The following is a 12046-nucleotide window of genomic DNA, read 5'->3' as shown; positions in this document are numbered from 1 at the left end:
ACTGACTCGCTCAACCATTTATCAACAAGATCTGCGGCGTTTTCACGCGCGACACGTCAGGAGTCGTACATTCCAAGCAGGCGACCTGGTGCTCCGAGTGGATCAGCACAGACCTCACAAGTTGGCTCCCGCCTGGGAAGGACCCTTCATCATCTCCAAGGTGCTGAATAACGGAGCATATCGACTCTACAACCTCGATAGGGAAACGGATGAGCCGCGAGCATGGAACGGAGATCTCCTGAAGCGCTTCTACACGTGACCGTCGACTGAAGCAATGTAAAGAACAAGTATCGTTGAAGTAATACAAAGCAGATTGAGATTTTGCACATTCAAAATTCTTCCGCGTTCGCAGACTCCGGTCTCAAAAAAAAACTTAGCTGCGAACCAGAATCGCCTAAGTATAAACTTTCTCCGAGTGTGCACTAAACGTCGCACTCGGGGACTTAGCTACGATCCAGAATCGCCTAAGTACTAACTTTCTCCGAGTGTGCACTAAACGTCGCACTCGGGGACTTAGCTGCGATTCAGAATCGCCTAAGTACTAACTTTATCCGAGTGTGCACTAAACGTCGCACTCGGGGACTTAGCTGCGATCCAGAATCGCCTAAGTACAAACTTTCTCCGAGTGTGCACTAAAAGTCGCACTCGGGGACTTAGCTGCGATCCAGAATCGCCTAAGTAATAACTTTCTCCGAGTGTCCACTAAACGTCGCACTCGGGGACTTAGCTGCGATCCAGAATCGCCTAAGTACAAACTTTCTCCGAGTGTGCACTGAACGTCGCACTCGAGGACTTAGCTGCGATCCAGAATCGCCTAAGTACAAACTTTCTCCGAGTGTGCACTAAACGTCGCACTCAGGGACTTAGCTACGATCCAGAATCGCCTAAGTACAAACTTTCTCCGAGTGTGCACTAAACGTCGCACTCGGGGACTTAGCTGCGATCCAGAATCGCCTAAGTAATTACTTTCTCCGATTGTGCACTAAACGTCGCACTCGGGGACTTAGGTGAGATCCAGAATCGCCTAAGTACAAACTTTCTCCGAGTGTGCACTAAATGTCGCACTCGGGGACTTAGCTGCGATCCAGAATCGCCTAAGTAATAACTTTCTCCGAGTGTGCACTAAACGTCGCACTCGGGGACTTAGCTGCGATCCAGAATCGCCTAAGTAATAACTTTCTCCGAGTGTGCACTAAACGTCGCACTCGGGGACTTAGCTGCGATCCAGAATCGCCTAAGTAATAACTTTCTCCGAGTGTGCACTAAACGTCGTACTCGGGGACTTAGCTGCGATCCAGAATCGCCTAAGTACAAACTTTCTCCGAGTGTGCACTAAACGTCGCACTCAGGGACTTAGCTGCGATCCAGAATCGCCTAAGTACAAACTTTCTCCAAGTGTGCACTAAATGTCGCACTCGGGGACTTAGCAGCGATCCAGAATCGCCTAAGTAATAACTTTCTCCGAGTGTGCACTAAACATCGCACTCGGGGACTTAGCTGCGATCAAGAATCACCTAAGTACAAACTTTCTCCGAGTGTGCACTAAACGTCGCACTCGGGGACTTAGCTGCGATTAAGAATCGCCTAAGTACAAACTTTCTCCGAGTGTTCACTAAACGTCGCACTCGGGGACTTAGCTGCGATCCAGAATCGCCTATGTAATAACTTTCTCCGAGTGTGCACTAAACGTCGCACTCGGGGACTTAGCTGCGATCAAGAATCCCCTAAGTACAAACTTTCTCCGAGTGTGCACTAAACGTCGCACTCGGGGACTTAGCTACGATCAAGAATCGCTTAAGTACAAATTTTCTCCGAGTGTGCACTAAACATCGCACTCGGGCACTTAGCTGCGATCAAGAATCGCCTAAGTACAAACTTTCTCCGAGTGTGCACTAAACATCGCACTCGGGGACTTAGCTGCGATCAAGAATCGTCTAAGTACAAATTTTCTCCGAGTGTGCACTAAACGTCGCACTAGGGGACTTAGCTGCGATCCAGAATCGCCTAAGTACAAACTTTCTCCGAGTGTGCACTAAACGTCGCACTCGGGGACTTAGCTGCGATCAAGAATCGCCTAAGTACTAACTTTCTCCGAGTGTGCACTAAACGTCGCACTCGGGGACTTAGCTGCGATCAAGAATCGCCTAAGTACAAAATTTCTCCGAGTATGCAGTAAATGTCGCACTCGGGGACTTGTGTGCGATCAAGAATCGCCTAAATAGAAAGCTTCCTTCAAGTGTATCTTACAGATCCACTCGGAGGCTTAGCAGACCCTCATTGAGGCTCATGTAGATGTCACGACAACTGACAATTACATGAGTAGCAGTACCTCATTGAGGCTCATGTATATGTCAAGACAACTGACAATTACATGAGTAACAACTCGCTTCGAGTACGACCTTACAGTCGCACTCGAAGACTTAGCCGCGATCACGAATCGCCTAAGTACACAATTGCCTTCGAGTGTATCCTACAGATCCACTCGGAAACCGAGCAGACCCTCAGTGAGGCTCATGCGGATGTCAAGACAACTGACAATTACATGCTCTGCATGTTTGCCATTAGCTTCACCAAGAAACGCCAAACAAAAACCACGAGCCAAAATCGTGTCAACAACTCTTTGGCAAAGAAAGAGGAAAAGATTCGATTCAAATTCAAAGTTCATCTAAAGATAGTTGGTTCGGTGTAGATCAAGCTTATCCACACCGAACCACGAATGTGACGGCCAATAGCAGTGGCCCAAGTTTCATACAACTAACACTCGGCATACCGAGGTAAAAGTTTTCTCAAGCGTCGTCAGGACTGGCACTGGGACTGGCAGGCTCCACGAAAGTGTCGAGGTCGATCCCGTCTGCGATACGAGTGGCGCTCTCAAGGAAGGACTCCATGAAATCTTCGAATCGAAGCTTCTTGGTGTTTGCGACCTGCAGCGCCTTCAGCTTCTCTTCGCGCGCCTCCTTGCAGTGCACTCGGACCAGCGACAGCGCCACGTCCGCACCACAGCGAGCAGCAGACTTCTTCCACGCCTGCACTCGGTTCGGGAAGTCCTCCAGCCGAGTCATCAACCCTTCCATCTCTTGCCGGGACTCGTCTTCGGGCCACAACTCCTTGTCGATTCGGCCGACGAACTCTCTCAGTCGACCGATGAAAGGTCCCACTTTGCCCAGGCGAATGTGCGCTCGGAGCATGTCTCGATTGGCGTCCTCGCCGAGTGGAATGTTCGTAAGAACCGACCGCTCAACGTCAGCTTCTTCAGCCTCAGCGTCCATACAAAAATTTGCAAAGACAAGACGAGCAGAAAGTAAGCGCAGAATGAAATACACAGTCAACAAGCACTCGGAAAAACAGAACTTACCACCGAGAAGCGCAATCATCTTCCTTGCCCAGTCATCGACGTACTTCTCCTGTGATATGCACCGCCCGTTCATCACCTGCATCTGTCCCATCAGCTCGGTTCTTTGTTTCCCCATTTTCTCCATTTCGGCCACCAATGCCTTGTTTGCCTCACGGGACTCCTCCAAGGACTTCTCTCGGTCAGCCAGAACACCATTCATACCAGCCAAGGCAAGCATTGCTGCATCCAGTTCCGCAGCAAACTGAATATTTTCGGCCTTCAGAGTGTTGTACGCTGATCCCATCTCGCAAGTCTTCTGCAAGTCAACGCCAAGAGACGATCAGACAAATTCAACATGGACAACAATAAAAACTCGAAGTTCTTCAGACCCGTGCCGATGCAAGCAGTCGACAGCGGTCTCGGGGACTACACCCAGTGGGTTCACTGAGAGTGACCCCACTTGCATGAACCTCAAACAGGTCCGCCCTATTGAGATACATAACAAAAAACAAGCCTATGAGGCTACTACTAGCTGACCTGAGTAAAATTACTCTCGGGGACTAATCCAGTAGGTGCACTCGGAATGCCCCCACCGGTAACATTCGAACAGATTAGTTTTGATCTGATCAAGTTAAAGAAAATATATATAAAGACAACTGCCGGTGCAAGCACTCGATAGAAGTCTCGGGGACTACACCCACTAGGTTCACTAAGAGTGAACCCACTTCAAACTAATCACTCTGTATCCGAGTATCTTGCTTAAACACCCGGTGGGTTACAAGGGGAAAGCAAATACTTACTAGCCCACTTACTCGGATATCGTCCCGGAGTTCCAAGCTTCGCTTGTACACAGACGCGATGGAGTCATACGCTCTCTTGGCATCACCCGCCATCAACTCCGCCTGCACCATGGTCCCCTTGGCAGCTCCCACCTGATCTTCTGGGAGGCGCTGGGCGTCGTACTGGACAGTCAACGGACCTGGCACCACAAGAGACTCCTTGGGCATCCCAAGTCCTGCTCCAGTCGGTTCAGCAGCGATAAGCGTCGTTTCAGTCGACGACATCGTCTCGGTTGGCGGCGCATCCATGGCGGGAGTTGTAACAAACGGAACAGCCTCAAGGACAGGCGCTGTAGCTTGCTCAGACCTCTTCTGGTCGTCATCCTCCACATGAATCACCTCTTAAGGAAGCCCGACCAAACGACGTGAGACCACAGAGAAAAGGGCAAGACCAAAGACAGAATTCGCGAAACAATAATGTAAGCTCTCGGAGTCGCCACGACGTACCTTGCTGGGACGTGACAACATTGTCCGTATCCATGGGATCGTCTTCCTGGCGTGGAAGATAAGTGGCGGAGGTGGCAGCTCTGTCGAGTTAAATTCACTCGACCAATAAGCATGAGTTCAATCAAATATTGGAAGAAGATAGAAGAACAATATACTTACGCTGAGACGACGTGAACGGCGATCCTCATCCACGGCAAAGCCTTCCGAGGTTTGGATCCACTCGGTTTGGCCACCTTAGAGGGCTGGCCCGCGGGCTCAGCAGCAGAGTCCCTGGTCCTTTTTGTGCTCCAAGTACTCGGAACCACGGGAGAAGCTGGCAAGGCACTCGGAACTACAGGAGGAGCTAGCGGAGCACTCGAGGCCGCTGGGGGAGCTGACGGAGCCACAGGTTCGTGACAGCGTTTAGTCTGAGGCTTTGGTGGTGGGGGTGGCGAGCTCTGTTCCTCATCTTCCCCCTCTTCTTCTCCGGACTCCTCCTCCGTCTCCCCACTGTCGGAGACGTACTCGACGCTCTCCACGCTGCCCTCCTGGCTACCTTCCTCTTCCTCAGCTGGATTCCCGTTCGAGACAGGAGAAAACCAGTTGGTCCACGCCTGCACGAGATACAGTCGACAACATCAGACGTCAGACAGTGATACACGAAAAAGCGATAAATCTAAGACAATTGTGTGCACTCAACGAGTTATACTCACCTCATTCGGAGGAGGGTTGTCCGCGCGGAAGGGCTTCACTCGCCGAGCTCCTCTGGGGTTATCGCAGGCGCGTGTGATGTTGAGGACCCACGACGCCACAAGCTCCCCGGTCACGCACTCGGGGTTAGTCCGAGTGGAGTCCTCAGGCCCCGTATAGTGCCACATGGCGTGGTGTCGAGCTTGCAAAGGCTGGATACGCCAACCCAGAAAAATCTCCAGCAAATCTATGCCAGTGACCCCCTTTCGGACGACCTCTACCAGCGCATCAACCAGAGGCTGGATCTGGATCTTCTCCATCTTCGTGAGCGCAAGCTGCCTAGGCGGAGCCGGGCGGTCTAGGCTAAAAGGTGGCAGTCCAGTTGCGGCATTCGGGCAAGCAATGTCCTGACAGTAGAACCAAGTCGACTGCCAGTTCCTAACGGATTCAGACAACTGAAGAGCGGGATAGCTACTTTTACTTTTCTTTTGGAAGCCTAAGCCTCCGCAGAGCTGGAGGAGATGAGTTTTGTTGTCCGACTGGCTAAGTCTTTTGATGGTTTGAGATCTAGCAGAGAAGATGTGCTTAAAGAGCCCCCAGTGGGGAGGACAGCCGATAAACACACTCGCACAACACGACGAAGGTAGAGAGATGAGCTATTGCGTTGGGAGGAAAATGGTGGAGCTGCGCCCCGAAGTGGTTCATTATACCTCTGAAGAAGGGATGAGGAGGCAGAGAGAAGCCTCGGTACACATGACTGAGCAGCAAGACGCGCTCCCCCTCCTGGGGCGCCGGCTCCATCTCGCCCTCCGCCGGCAGCCCCCACGTCTTGTGCTCGATCATGCCTTGCTCCACTAGCTCCAGCATGTCCGCCACCGTCACCGTGGAGGGGAGGAAATCCCCCTGGATCCAACCCGCCGACAGTGCTCGCTGCCGCCGCTCAGCAGGAGCCGTCGCCTTCTTCTTCTTCCGCGCCTCGAGCTTGCTCGTCTGCCCCTTCGTCATGGCGGAAGCTACAGATCCGCGGAGGAGGAAGGGAAGGAAGGAGCTCGGGATGCACAGGAGGTCACGAGAGAAGCGGGGCAAGTGCGAGATGTCAGGCGAGTGCAACGAAAAACCCTCGCTGGAGAGGTTTAAATAAGGTTCCGACTGGGTCACTAGCAGGTGGCCCCGAAATCTTATCCCCCGACCGGTCGCTGCGATATTAGTGGAGGAGATGAAGGCGCGGAAATCGAGGCTGCAGATACTACTCGATTACGATGTCGTCATCCCCGCTGAGCGCGCGGCAACCGAAATTTGAGGATCCCAGAAAATCCGCCGCTGTCAGTTGACTGGTCACGTCAAAAGATTCCACGGAAGCACTCGGTCCCTGACGGTTCGTTTCATAGATACATCCACTCGGATCACTGGTCAAGAGGATAAAATGGATCGAGGCAAACAACGCCAAAGTCGCATCCATACCAGTCGGATACGTGCTCCAAGCATCGCTTCGTCGTTCCAACCCCAATCCATTCGGGGACTAATGACGGGGTTATAGTCCTAGGGTAGGGTCATAGGCCTGCCCCATGGGTCCTACCCAAGGACTACCCTTCATAAGGGATAAGGCCCTTAGTCAGTTCCGACTGAATTAAGGACTTCCCATCATCCAGTCGGTGACGAATCCTCCATCATCCAGTCGGAGATGAGCATTCGGAGCGTATCAAACTTACCGACTAGATTCCACTCTGTACACCGTAACCCCCTGGAGGGCAATGGTCATACGTTTCCACGTACCTTTATTAGCATTTAAGACATACGTTACCTGTAACGTAGGCATTTATTCGCCACTACTCCACCCCTGTGCACCGAACCGTTGTGAAGGGCAGCGCACTCTATATAAGCCGCCCTTCCCCACTGGTGCAGGGGTTAGGAATTCACTGTAATCCATATTCCACTCGACAACAAGCTCCCAAGAGCACTGAGACGTAGGGCTTTTACCTCCACCGTGGAGGGGCCTAAACTCATACAACCTCACCGTAGCTAAGGCTCTGCCCATCCTTTCATACCCTACACATCTACTGTCAGACTTATACCCACGACATGCACCAAGGAGGGTATATACCATTTGCAAGATAATATCCCTTTGTGCATTCATGCCCATTGATAGTGTAGTTGCAAGCAGGAGCATCACCACTAGCAAGCCTAGCAAACAAATGAGAACGTTGCAACACATTGATATCATTCAGAGTGCCCGGCATACCAAAAAAGCAATGCCAAATCCATAAATCCTCGGATGCTACGGCCTCTAGCACAATTGTTGCATCACGAGACTTGCCACAATACATTCCTTGCCAAGCCTTGGGGCAATTTTTCCAATTCCAATGCATACAATCAATGCTACCTAGGATGTCAGGCCAACCTCTCCTCTCATTAGATGCCATCAATTTCTTTGTGTCATCTTCATTGGGTGCCCGAAGATACTCAGGACCGAAGACACGGATGATTACTTTCGCAAATCTATGCACAGACTCAATTGTGGTATCTTCACCAATGCGAAGATACTCATTGGCATAGTCAGCTGGAACGCCATATGCAATCACCCGCATAGGTGCGGAGATTTTTTGACATGCACTAAATCCCTTTAAGCCCGTGGCATTCCTTCTTTGAGTAAAATACCGGCAATTTGCCTCGCAAGCTTGAACAATTTTCACAAAGAGGGATCGGCGCATTCGGTACCTTCTCCGGAAGAGGTGCGGAGGATATGTAGGATTCTCCGCGAAATAGTCTCCGCAAGCATGGTCTCAACATCCGAGCTGTCCGAATCGGACGAATCGGATAGTAGGAACTTCTCGCACGTGGTCAACTCCATCTTCTCGCGCAGCTCGCAAAAATCACAAAAAAGGGACTAACCGACGGCGCGTGATCCCGGGCGGCGACGAGGCGGTGGTCGATCCCCGGAGGCGGCGGGGGGGGGGGCTCTTCTCGCCGGATCTGGAGGGGCGGTGCAGCGGCTCGCCTGCAGATATGGTCGAAATCGCCGGCGGCGGGCGGGCGAAAGCAAGGGCGGGGCGGCGGCAGAAGGAGGGGGAAAATAGCGCGGGCTGAAATGTCCCTCCCGCCAACTGCTTCTCTGTGATGCAGGGCACCGCAGCCGCGAGAGGGAAACCCGCGCTTTTCCAGGTTAAGGTAATTTGTCGTGCCCCCAAAAAATTTTGCGGGTCGGGACGGGATGCGGGGTCTGATCGAGCAGCCTTTTCCGCCCCGACCCGCATTTTGACGGTTATTTTACGGATCGGGAGCGGATGCGGAATCTGCTAGAGTTGCTCTTACACATAGACACATCTGTCCACCCCATGAGTGGAATGCAGATGTGACAAAGTATCAATCAATCAATCAAAATCAATCATCATCAAAACAAAAGAGAATAATCAGCGGCAAAGGGGATCTAAGATTTGGACAGTGATTAATTAGGCGGATCACACAAGTTTGGAAGGCAGCCCCTTAATCAAGCAAGCACAAACACTCTTTATATATATATTAGGGCAGCACCAGAAAATGACATCCATCATATTCTCGTCCATCCGTGAACCCCTGCGAATACCTAGCTCGCTAGCCATGTCGTCGTCGTCCTTCTCCTTCTGGGGTAAGCTACATTTGCCTCTTGCCTGAACGCTGTCTCGGCGTTGCTTGCCTCTTACTCACTTGATCTGCTATGCCAATGCCTATATGCGGTTGATTTGTGCAGGCGTGGAATTAAGGCCCGGGGAACCCTACGTGCACCGCCACCCACCATCACTCGGCCGCCTCTGCATTACAAAGGTTACAATCATCTCCATAAATTCTACTCCCTCTATACAGAAATAGAAGAAAGTTTAGATCATTACTTTAGTGATCTAAACACTCGTATATTTCTTTACAAAGGGAGTACTTAAAAAACATTCTTATATTATATTATTATTATTATTATGGGACGAAGGGAGTGGTATTTGTGTGCATACTTAGGTCTAAATAAATGTTTCCTCTTTTTTTTTACCATTACTTTGATTTGATGGTTTCTAGGCTGTACTAGTGAACAACAACAACAACAACAAAACTGCTGAAAGGGCCATGGTGCAGTGCGTAATCGGTAACGGTGCGCCGGTCATCATCTGTAGCCTCAACCCTGGATTTGTCGAGATGTGCCATCTTGACCTGGAGTATGAAGAAAACCACGAGGTTCACTTCTCGGTGCTTGGTGCGGCTTCTGTTCATCTCTCAGGATATTACCTCAGGGGCTGCAACTGCCTTATAAGATACCCGGAGGTTGCGCCGTATCCTTTCTCGAAAATTGGCTTCATCTTACTTGTTTACTCTTCGTTCCATCTTTTGTGTGGTGTTACTTATGGAATTAGAAGAGTTCCCTCTTAACCCTGCTGTAACCAGAGAATCTCACGGAGAGGATGTTGGAGCAGAGCATGAGAGTGATAGGGAAACTAGTGAATCCCATGGAGATGGAGGGGATGTTGGAGCAGAGCATGAAAGTGATGATAGGGAAACTAGTGAATCTCATGGAGATGGAGGGGATGCTGGAGAAGAGTATGATAGCGACTGGGAGTATCATCATGTCAGCGAGGACGTGAGCGAGGACAGTTTGGAATCTGACCTTCTTGATGATGGTGACGTCGAAATACCCGATAACAACCATCTTCTTTCTGAGTCTATGGATGATGGTCATATGTACTCCACCCCTGATCGCAGACAAGGTACACAATTGGATGAATTATTATGTCCTTCAATCTCTGCTCTCACATTTTTAGTTGGATCTTCTTGTAATGAAACTTAATTAATGATGTTTATGAATTTTGGACTGGAATCATAACACCTTTCTAGTTCATAACTTAAATATTATTTCTTTCGCAAGTAATTTATCTTGTACTCCCTCCGGTTCCAGTTACTTGTCTTGAACCGGAGAGAGTGCTTGTTTTTTTGTTGTTCTTAAATATTATTTGTTTTGCACGACATATATTGTCACCATTAGACTATAGATGACAGTATGTAATGAACAATGGTTTCACCGGTTTATTTCTTCTATCTTCTGTAGAAACTCTAATTACCTGTCCTTTTGTAGAGAAGCACCAAGTTGACAGCCTCGATGTCAATATTGATAGTTCTCCATACAAGCCTGCTGTGAGTCAAATGTTTAATAGTGGCAGTGAAGACAAAGATTCTGTAGCCCAAAATGAAGAAAAAAGCATGAACATGCATGTTTCTTTGCCTAAGAACAGCAACGTCAAAGTTTCTGATGAAAATGTTACGTCAAATGATGAGACCAAGAAAGAAATTAATGGTGCCAGGAAAAGGAAAAATGATGCAATCAATCAGGATTTGGCATCGCCGATGTATATATGTGTTTCCTTTACTTATTAATTAGTTGGGTACTTGTTTGCATTGTGTTTACTGAATACTGATATGTACCTTCTTACATGACATGGGCAGGAAAGTAACAGAGGTCAATGGATCATCGATCCGAGAACCAGAACCTGAAAAGAAATCCCTACTAGAGCCGGAATATGAAAACAATTCCAACAATACAAGAACTTTGGAAGCTGGGCTGATCATAGAAGATCTGCCTGCAGGAAACAAAGAGATGCAGAGGTTTTCTTGAGATGGCAAGAAGGTAACCCCGAGCTTAAGCAGTTCATGAATGCAATATTTGTGCATTTTGTATCTAATGTACTTGGCCAAGCTCTCCTTTGCAATCAGCAAAAAGATAAGGAAAAATAATAATATGAACAATGCTTACCGATTATAGTATGCATTCAGTACTTAATGTATATACCCCCAAAGAAGAAACGTAATGAATACCACTTTATTACTTGTAAGGTCTATATCAGTCATGATGGAAAAGTTGTTCGTTCTAATGCAGGGGGAATTTCTACATGATTGACCAAGAAATTCAACAATCACCTACGAAGTTGAGTTGGTGAAAGTCCGATGGACTTTGCTACTATTTTATCATGCCAAGGATGCAACACTGGGGGTGGATTTTTGTCTGAGACAGAGATGGAGTATGAATAGTTTGTTCCAGCACGTTGCTTAGTCTATGATTTCTTCTACAGAATATTCTCTGTAGCAAACCTTAATAAATTATAGGTGAAGAGCGTCAAAGATTGATTTGATGAGCATTTCAGTTATTAGCAGAAAAAGTACTTTGTTCTCGTGTTATAAATAGATTCGTCGCCTGTTCATGGCCTTTTTCATTTGAATATTGGGGCTTCCTTGGTCCGAAGCTTTTGTTATGTAATTTGTCAATCAATAAAATGGCCGCATGCAACTCCCTGATACAGAGGCCGGTGGTCATCCTCCTTTTCTAAAAAATAAATTAAAAAATGTAATTTGATTGATTTGTATGATTGCAAATCACACGAAGTTTAATTTCATAGACTACTTTGCATGAAACTCTATCTTTTCCCCATCAATTAAACAATGTCTGCTAAGCATTCTTGTGCTTTTTTGTTTTGCGAAATCCATGAACTTTTACATACTCGTGAACTTTTCTCAAATTCATGAACTTTTTTCAATTTTATGAACTTTTTTTAAAATTTCGAAAAATCCATGAACTTTTCTAAAAAACAATGTTGTCTTCACGGAAGCAATTATGTACCATGCCGAAGGATTCTTTTTTTACGGGCCCATGCCGAAGGATTTTTTTACATCGAAATACGTGTCTCAATTATAAAACAAAAACAAGTTACAAGGCACGTAAACACCGAGTTTACAAGACTGAAAAGATAGAATA

The 12046-nt window shown here is 48.3% G+C and overlaps 1 protein-coding gene across 1 annotated transcript; it reads left to right on the top strand.

Moving 5' to 3' along the window:
- The first annotated feature begins 8844 nt into the window (after positions 1 to 8844).
- On the top strand, positions 8845 to 11569 carry LOC123403959 (peptidyl-prolyl cis-trans isomerase FKBP43-like). Its single transcript, XM_045097863.1, has 7 exons — positions 8845 to 8911; positions 9014 to 9087; positions 9328 to 9578; positions 9691 to 10010; positions 10376 to 10646; positions 10744 to 10924; positions 11174 to 11569. Exons 1-6 carry the CDS (start codon positions 8884 to 8886, stop codon positions 10910 to 10912), a joined length of 1113 nt encoding a protein of 370 aa, XP_044953798.1. The 5' UTR covers positions 8845 to 8883; the 3' UTR covers positions 10913 to 10924; positions 11174 to 11569.
- Positions 11570 to 12046: the final 477 nt, after the last annotated feature.

Source organism: Hordeum vulgare, chromosome 6H (assembly GCF_904849725.1).
Source record: "Hordeum vulgare subsp. vulgare chromosome 6H, MorexV3_pseudomolecules_assembly, whole genome shotgun sequence".
Taxonomy (NCBI): domain Eukaryota; kingdom Viridiplantae; phylum Streptophyta; class Magnoliopsida; order Poales; family Poaceae; genus Hordeum; species Hordeum vulgare.
The sequence above is the reverse complement of the archived record's forward strand: the minus strand, read 5'-3'. Positions and strand labels throughout refer to the sequence as shown.